We start from the raw sequence: 9,317 nt of genomic DNA, 5'->3' as shown, positions 1-9,317 counted from the left end.
AAGAGACACTGACCTTTGACCTTCAGTAGCAACAGAGAGAGGAGCTGAAAGACCCATAGTGAAAAGTAGTAAAGCAAATGTAGTGTCTTTACTTCTGTGTTCTTTTCTTTATATTATATATATACATTAATTAAAAGTTAGTTAAAATAGTTAAGTTAAATACAATTTAATAAAGTAAATAAAATACACTTTACATAAATTAAACAATCTAACGTATGTGTTGTACATTAAGAAAATAATAAACAAGACATAAATAAACTCACATACCTGCAGTTGTGGGAACATGCTAGCTTAGCATGCTAACAGTAGCGTCACCGCTACGCAGCAGACACACCTCTTCATCACATTCAGGTTTACACAAATTTAAAATATTTGGCAACACAACAAACTAACATGAAATCATTAAAAAAACATTATATAACATGTAGACTAACTTCTGATGTTATTTACAACCTAAAACTAATAAAAGTCAGAAGATCGATGAAAGTACGTAGCTTCCGTTCCGAGGAAGCCCCACCCATTCGGGTAATGTCCTTGTCAACGTAAAACTCCCACTAAACTTCCACCAGTACTTCCCCCCCCCCCCCCCCCCCCCCCCCCCCCCCCCCGGAGTCTTGCACACTTAACATGGTGTTCAACATACTTATATAGAACTGTGACAAATCACAATGCTGAAAACTCAACAACAAAGAAACAAAAATAACCTTAACACAAAAGTGGCGATCTCCTCTTCAAAATAAAAGTGTCTACTTTAGTAGCTGTGGGAATTTCCTGTTATTCAATACATATAGCGCAACAACAAAATACTACTACTACACATATATACAAAATATTACTACTTGGGACAGTAACATTTGTAGGTATGTATCAAGATGGACAAAAAATATAAAATAGTCAAACTCCCTCAGGATTAATTTAGCCCGTCCAGAGTTTTCAGTGATATCACATGATTCTCATCAGAACATAAAGAAGGCTCTGTTGGAATTGTAAAATCTTCACTTTTCTTTTTCGCCTTTCACAGAGATCAGCGTGTAAACAATACTATTTTACAGAATAATGCACAGAAACTGTGTGATTCAGGTTTAAATGTTATGTTTATTTACAATTTATCTTCTTATATATATGTGGTTGTATTTGTGCTGTCTTTTTATTTAAAGTTATCTGTTATAAAGTTTGAAAACAACATCACAGGAATCATTGACAATATATTTTATTGCCTAATATCTGTATTTATTGCCCAAAATCCATCTGTCGGGCTTTAGTTTTTCCATGTTGGCTGAGATGTTGTGTATGTTTTTTAAATGGACAAGGACATAGTGTAGAGTGTGTAAATGCTTTGAAAACTACAAAAATTCGAATTATAGAAGTCAAAGTTGAGTCCAAATTAACTCAAATAGCCGCAAGTATGAACAGAGCATCTCCTAAATTCCAGTTTTGATTCCGCAGTTATTTACAAACCTCTGAAAGTCCCCGCTTGCGTCCAAACTCCACAACATCTGCCACCAATTTACCAGAAAAGGCCTATCCCGGACACGACTATTAACCAGAGCGGCAGCCTGCCGCATCTCCTCCGGCTGCACAGCTCTCACCACTAACCAGGGCTGAAGGATGAGCCGCAGGTCCGAGCACATCCAGACCGGCCCGACATGGAAAAAACACGACTGACGCAGACCTGTAATTTCAAGAGGCTGTGACCTTTAATCATATCTTGATCTACATCCTTTATCCCTGCTTCTGTCGGTGGCCCGGTGCTAATTTGAGACGACGGATGTCTAAAAAGTTTCACCCTGACCGTCGACCCATGTTTGGTGCCATTTCATATTTTAGAGATGTCTGTGTCAAAGCTCCAGACGGTGAAAGACTCTTCCCTAGTTCTGCCAGCTGTCCGAGGAACCAGAAAACAGCCCAAAGTCAAATAATACTGTTTATAAATATAAAACCAGAGGGATTTAACCTCGGAGGAGCGTAGATATTCTGCACTCACCCACATGTGGCCAAATGGAGGTGGATACTTCCATATATGCATCTACAAGTCGACCTTCATGGTGTCTGGCTTTCCTGCAGGGATTTTCAGGGCATGCATTTTCATTTGTAATTGATAAGAAAACTCCAAAGAAAATCGTATTATTATCACTAAATGTCTTTCAGCTTAAACAGAAGTATCAGATGCCGAGGTACCTGTTGAGCAAGGCACTGCCTTCTCGCTCAATGGAGCTGTATGCCCGAGAGAGAGAGGGTCTACGTGGGAACCATCTCCTGCTTTGAATCAAACTCTAACCACACAAATTTCACAAGTTGTAGTCAGAGTTTTGGGAGCCGTGTAAATGCCACCTCTGCATGTTGCAATAAAACGCAGCAGCAGCCTGCGGTGGCTCGGTGGAAAGTTACTGCAGCTCCTCAGCCTGTTTTGGTGCTGCCAAATATATAAACTGGTTCACTTTAGTCATAGAGCAAGCTAATGATGAGGAACAACAGCTTCTGGCTTCGTAATGGCCTCTGCTCCCTGTGTAGTCAAAGCCAAAAGCTAAAAAAAACTCAAAAACAGGCCGGTTTTTAATTCAACGGCTGCAGCGGGCATGTTCTGATCAGAGAAAAGAAACACAACAAAACTACTGATTCATAATCATGCTGTCAGGCGAGGACCAAAGTTAGCTATTATCCTTTAAAAAGCTCTATCATTTATTTTAATTACCAGCTATAAATCATTTTGTGGATGTCTCAATTAAGAGAAACAACTGCTCGGCTCCATTAGCGTCTAGAGATAACAAAGCCGTTAAATTCAAGCTTTGAGGGCACGAATCAAACTGTCGTCCTTCTCAAAGTCCTTCTAGGTAAAGACGGGGAAACAAAGCCGAGCTGCAGAAACAGAAAAAGGTGCTCTGGCTCTTTAAAAGCGCCTCATAAAGAAAAATGAGTGAGAGCGCGGCTGCCAGGCGCTCGACGATTGAGCCAAACTGTATTAAAACAGGGTGTATTTTAACAAAGGTTGCATTTTAATAGGGCCAGAGGGTGGCATATCGCAGATAACTGTTGACGTGTAACTGCCGTGTTTAGTGTTGAACACAACATCCTGCCATGGCAACATGGATGCCAAGAGTTCCCCCTCAGCGCTTCCATGAGGCCAACCTGGAACTGTTTTATACGCAAAACAGTCGCAAATGAGAAGTAGATTTTAATTACAGGGAAGAAGAAAAGACCAAAATGTCTTTACAGGGAATGGTTGATATAATGAATGTAAATCAGTCTGCGCAGGTTTCACCATCATCGTCAGGTGCAGGGAGGGAGACGCCAAGGTTCAGCTGCACCTCAAACCTGTGGTTCCATCTTTTTATTTGAACGTTACTACTGTGCGGACTATCGTTTGAATCCAGGATATTTCGGCTTCATTCCTGGAGAGGAGGAAGTGGAGATGCACCGTCCATCTTTATTTACAGCATTAGAGCACTAGACAGAAAAACATTAAAAAGCCTGAGCTCGATTTCCTGTGGTTCAAAGTGAGGCCAGTTTGAACCATCATGACAAGATATAACAGTAAATTTCAGTTTACTTTAGATCCGACAGAACCAGTGAAGCCCCCCCCCCCAACATCTGAGCTCATATCTTAAGGCTTAAGGCTTAAGGTATGAGCTCAGACGTTGGGATCAGGTGATGAGAAGTGACTTTGTGCACCTTTCAGTTGTTTTATATATTGGGTGCGTGGCGTGCTGGAGCACGTCGCTCGCCAGGCACTAAGATAAATTATGCTCACACTGACTTCACGGAGCACAATGAACAATACAGGAATCCTTCAAAATGCAGGGTTGTGTAAAGCCTGGGTTCAACTCCTGATGACAGGGCGTAGGAGGATGCAGCATCCATCAAGTACAAGCACCTCGGTCTATTCCTGTCGTGGCCAATAGTGGAGCTGAAAAAGACTTGAGGTGGGAATCAGTTTTTACAAGATATATTTTAACAAGATTTTTGAACCATTAGTTTTCAAACACAAATGTAATTGTATCTATAAGTATTTGTGTCTCTCTGTGGTTTCCTTTGTCTCTTCATGTTTACAGTTACCGTAGAATTAATTATTCTCTCTTAATTTATGATCATGATCCTTAATTACAAACCATATACAAAGTTATAAGTATTACAATAAAAGTATTAATATTTAAAATGATGTCATATTATTACTATTTACTAAAGTATAATTCCTTGCTCAAATATATTAAAAAGGTTTGAGTATTATTATATTCGTATTGTATTTACTCTTATTATAATTATTCAAACTAAATAAATGTAAAAATTACAATAAAAGCCTATTTATAAAAGATTGTTGTTCTAATAAATATGAGCGTTTACTCAATTATCATAATTGTATTAAAACTCGTATAAATGCCATGCTGTGATTGGTGGAGAGTGTTTTTAAGGTCGTCCGGGTGGGTTAGCAGTTCTCTGGTCCCTCCCGCTCTGCGCTGTCAGTCGCGTTTGGCCCACATTCGCTCCACCTTAAATATGTCTCCTCTCGCGTTATTACGGTGACACACAAACACACGAGCACGCCCCACGCGCACTCACCAGCCGCGTCGGGAGCGCGCGGCGGCAGCAGAACCAGCCCTGTCAAATCACAACGGAGGAGAAAAATCCCTCCGAGGACCTTTTTTAAACTTTACTTCACTTTGAACGCGTGAAACGTGCGGGGCTCTGCGGTGAACCGACGCGGGAGTAAGCGGCCGTCGGGAATACTGAAAGTTACGGTAGTTGACTTGCGTCTTTACGGACGTTTGGAGGAGTTGAAGAAAACAAAAGTAGTTTTACGCACCAGGCGGAGAAGGAGACGGGTTGTCTGCCTCGTTCTCCGGCTTCTTTCCCCGCAGCCTCTTTACTCCGGGTCGCGTGTCGTCGAGGGGGTTTTCTCTCTTCCTCGGCCCGGACGTGGAGACCCTGACGACCCGGGACCCAGCCGCTGGTGCCCTCGGCGGCTCGGACGCCACCATGCTGCCGAGCACGGCGCTTTACGCGGCCAAGAAGCGAAAGAAGCCCGTTCAGAAAATGTAAGTCAATCAGAAACCCCGCTGTAACCACTGCTTTAACGATCCCAATAACCACGATAATCAGTATAATCAGCATAGTAACATCCCATAATAACCCTACTAACACCCCACAGGCTGTTTAAAGCGTGTTTACAATGACTTGTCTGTGCGTAATGACCTTATTGTGTCTGTGTGAACACCCCCGAAGTGCGTCTGGTGACCCGCTCCTCTGCTGGGACTGCAGCACCGCACTGCACGTGATCCTCCGGGATGAGCTTATAATCTATTACAACGCAGCACGAAGCGGTTATAACTTCTTAATTGCATTATGTGAGTCCTCCACGTTGCGCTGTGCAGAGAGCTTTCTGTGTCTAGGTGCTTGCAGCTGTGCAAACACCTCCAGTCAGTCTGCATTACAGTCTGAGCTGCACGGGAACAAGGGCGCAGCAGCTCACACGTTGTGCTCTGTGTTTGCCATAGAAGCTGCATTGTCCCGAGCTCGATCCATAAAGTCTATTTTCCCCCTGCTGCGGTTATGCAATGTTGGCCAGCCACACCAGAGGTAATGTGAAGTGCCGAAGTCCAACAGCCGTGCAGGCCGATCCACGACCAGCATGGAAAATAAAAGAAAACTGTTGCTTCAGTACTATTTAAATCTAATTATACCATGTGAGACAGCTGGCCCTCTCAGACTGATTCGTGCAAATGGACTCCACTCTGTAAAAAAAGCCATTTCACTCAGATCTCCTTTCAAGAAACCTCCTGGAGGAGCATAGCGCCGAGGTGAGGGCGCTCTGTAGGTGGGGAGGTGCACATCAGGAATATCAGGACACCACCTTATGGTTCTACTTGTGATTTAAGTAAACATGCACATGGCATGTCGTCCCCCCCTGGATTCCCCTGCTCGGTCCCCTGGAGGGCCCCAGACCACAATCTGAGAACTGCTGCTGCACACTGTTGCTCTGCAGATCATTCTTCAGGGCGGCATGTGCTGCATAGTCCTGGTTTCGTTCAGTGGAAACCCGGCTGTGGGTTTTAATCTCCCACTAGCACCCAGGTGAAACAGGGAATTGAAGTCAGACACCTCCGGACCAATCAGAACTCCCTAAGAACCTTGAGAGAACACCTTAACGGAACCCTTTAGCAGATACTAACTTCCTCTCCAAGTGTGTCAGACAACACACGGTGGCCCTCAGGTGACATACAGATGTGCAAAGTCCCTCTCCAAGAACCATCAAGGGTCGTGTGTGTGTAACAGCTGTGTAGTAGAACCCTCATCGTGGTTTAGTACCATGGTAGAATGGTTCCTGCCTAAATCCTCTTAACTTTGAGACAGGTTCCATACTTAAATAGTTTATAACAGACTGTTAATGAGTATTTCTGCCACTGACTAACTAGGAGCCTTTATAAACCTCTAGACTGATGTGCTCATCTCTAATATGAACCTTATATGGAGCTGCCTTGATCCTTTATCTGCAGCATCAAGGCTCTTCCCTTCGTTCCACGTTACTTTGTTCTCTGCCATGCAATTAAAAAACACTTAGAGCCATTAAGAGCTTTTTAGGGTTCTCTATTGCTCCACGCTGAAAATAGTTTCATCCTAGGACCCTTTACTGCTGTGAGGAACTTTGAGATGGGTTCTTTAAGGATCCTTTTGAGGGGTTCTCTATACGTTGAAATAACTTCAGCCTTCACGGTACTTTTCACTTTTAGATGATTTTAAAAAGCACACAGTTGTTCCACTGGGAGCATTCATGGTTCTCTAAAGAACATTAGACTGGTTCCATAGAGGCTCTTAGTATTTTGAGGTGTTCTTTAAAGCACCGTGCTGCAGGAGAAGTATCCTGGTTCCTTCAGGATTGAAGAGCTGCTGTAATCTTCCCTGCCGCCCTCCTCCTCCTCCTCCTCCTCCTCTCTGTGATTTTAACCAGTTTGTGATTTTCTAACTTTAACAAGCCAGACCGAGTGTTAACTGCTCTACTCGGAACCACAGGCTGGAGCCGAGAACCCCGGGAGAACCCTGCCAGAACCGTGGTTTCAGTGTGTGTGGTACTACCTGCATTAATCATAATCAGGACGCGGAGCGAGAGCACTCTCACGCAATGTTTCCACGAGGGAGGGAGGGAGGGAGGGAGGGAGGGAGGGAGGGAGGGAGGGAGGATGGCGTAATCTGAGACTCGCTCTGTTTTTTTTTCTCCTCCTCCTCTGACTGCCACAACATACTTTTTCCTGTCTTTCCTTCTGTCTCTCTGTGTGTTTTTTCGGGGTTGTTTTTTTCCTCCCTCCCTTGACTCAAATTAACATAGTTCTGTGTCACGCAAACGGTTACGTAAGTCTGCCATGTTCACTCGCCTCGTTTTTTTAGGAAAACTTACTCTCTGGGAATTTATCTTTTTCTTCCTTTCTTTTCTAGGGGGGGGGTTGTGAGAGAGTTATGAGTGTGTGAGAAGACGTGTGTTTAACCGGCAGGCAGCACTGGAGGCGGTGTTCCAGCAGCAAACCCTCGAGCCCTTCACCTTTTTGTTTACACTGCACGTGAAACCAGAACATTTAAATCTATGCTAATGTCTGCGCGGAGGAAACAAGGAGAATTCAACGTGGGCCAGCGTCACAAAAACGTGCAAAACAAACTTTAAGTAAGAAGACAAAAGCCGACAAAGACCCAGGACATGACATAAAGTGTGTGGACACAAACCATTCACCCTTCATGACTTATGAACGTGACACCCCGAAACTATGCTCATGTATATGCTGCGGAGGAGAGCCGTTATATCATACTGGTATTTGCCCAGTGAGCCACCAGAGCCACCAGAGCCACAAGCTGTGTTCAGACGGGGGAATGTCCTGAAAACTGGGTCAGGACATTTTGCCTTTCACATATGAAGAGCAGGAGATTGTCCTGGTCTGGAGCAGCAGGAGGAGGAAGGACATGACGTGGAAATCCTGCTGTGGAAATCACATCTTTGTGCGAAACGTCAACAGCACACCCACTTCAAAATGAATTCTGACATTTCTGATGTTCTTGAAAAGTTCCAGAGCAACTCAGTCAGACCTCTGCGTTCTCACATACAGCTCCTCCGCAAAAATTCCAAGAAAATGTCCGAGCTTCACTGCCCGTGTGCAAGCAGCTGTAGGGAGCTCCACCAGTTAGAAGGTGCGGTGCAGATATTGGACTTGAGAAGGCTGCCAGCTGATATCTGATATCAGCTGCACGTTATGCATTTCAGGCAATATGTTATAAATAGACTTTACACACTGTTTCCTGGATTAACTAAAAGTCATAATTGAGCTTTTTCGCAGTTAGAGGTGTCCCATTAAAAGTTTTATGATGGTGGTCTGTGGGGAACATTCATGGTTCCGTCACAGTAAACTGGGGAGAGTATTTCTTTATGATGCTGACTTTGTGTTGTCATGTTGACAGAGGAAATATTGTTTTATGCCGAAGACGATTAACGTAACTCTGGAGATGCAGTGATGTGCATCAGAGCCAGTTCTGATACTGGGAAGTGTACGGTGATTTGGTCATGATGGGCACAAAACCACATATATTAGCTTCTTTATTTATGGGCCCTATAAAAGTTGAAATGTAATGATTTATGATTCCCTAGGGGAAAAAAAATGCCTGTAGTCAAAACAGGAATTTCCATTTAGTTCCCCTTTTGATTTTTGATGGTAGGGGATCAAATGAGGTTTCCAAGTTGCATCAAAGAAGAAAAAGTGGACGTTTTTTCCACTGTTTTGTTCTGACAGTGAAAAGTGGAGCATGGCGGCACATGCATGTGTTTATATTCAGTGTTTCCCTGCAGATGAATTCAAGTGCCAGATGATTTCTGTTTGTCGGACAGAATGAAGGAGAGCAGGAACAGACCGGTCACTCCTGCTCTTCCTTGTGTTGCTGTTGTTGTTTTGTGTTGCTGGACGTGATCCTGGCTCGAGTCCTGCTGATGCGTCTTGAGGCCGGCAGCCAGAGACGCACAACTTCTCTCATGACTAACACGTGATGGTCACCCAACATCCACTTCCTGGGTGTTATGACACTGGCCAGGGCCACAACACACTCACTGGTTGTTTTATTGATGGTTTTATTCTGATGGTTTTTAGTTCCTGCGTTGTGCTAATCAGCTTTGCTTCATTACAACGATGGCGGCTATAATTTCTAATATTTATGGATGAGTAAAGTTATAAACACTGACTTAAATCAGAGTAAACACAATTAAAACATGTTTATTAGTAATTATTAATGTTGGTAATATAGGATATTCAGATTATTTATGTAGTATTTGATATATATTTCAGTATTTTGCATCA

General features: G+C 43.4%; 1 protein-coding gene across 1 annotated transcript in view; it reads left to right on the top strand.

Moving 5' to 3' along the window:
• The first annotated feature begins 4,559 nt into the window (after positions 1–4,559).
• ahr2 (aryl hydrocarbon receptor 2) overlaps positions 4,560–9,317 on the top strand; it is a 48,079-nt gene continuing 43,321 nt past the window's right edge. Inside the window, exon 1 of the mRNA XM_053417388.1 lies at positions 4,560–5,030. Within this exon, the coding sequence (XP_053273363.1) occupies positions 4,972–5,030 (59 nt within the window). The 5' untranslated portion in view covers positions 4,560–4,971. The remainder of the gene's footprint in view (positions 5,031–9,317) is intronic.

The sequence above is a fragment of the Pleuronectes platessa genome, chromosome 24 (assembly GCF_947347685.1).
Source record: "Pleuronectes platessa chromosome 24, fPlePla1.1, whole genome shotgun sequence".
Lineage (NCBI taxonomy): Eukaryota > Metazoa > Chordata > Actinopteri > Pleuronectiformes > Pleuronectidae > Pleuronectes > Pleuronectes platessa.
The sequence above is the reverse complement of the archived record's forward strand: the minus strand, read 5'-3'. Positions and strand labels throughout refer to the sequence as shown.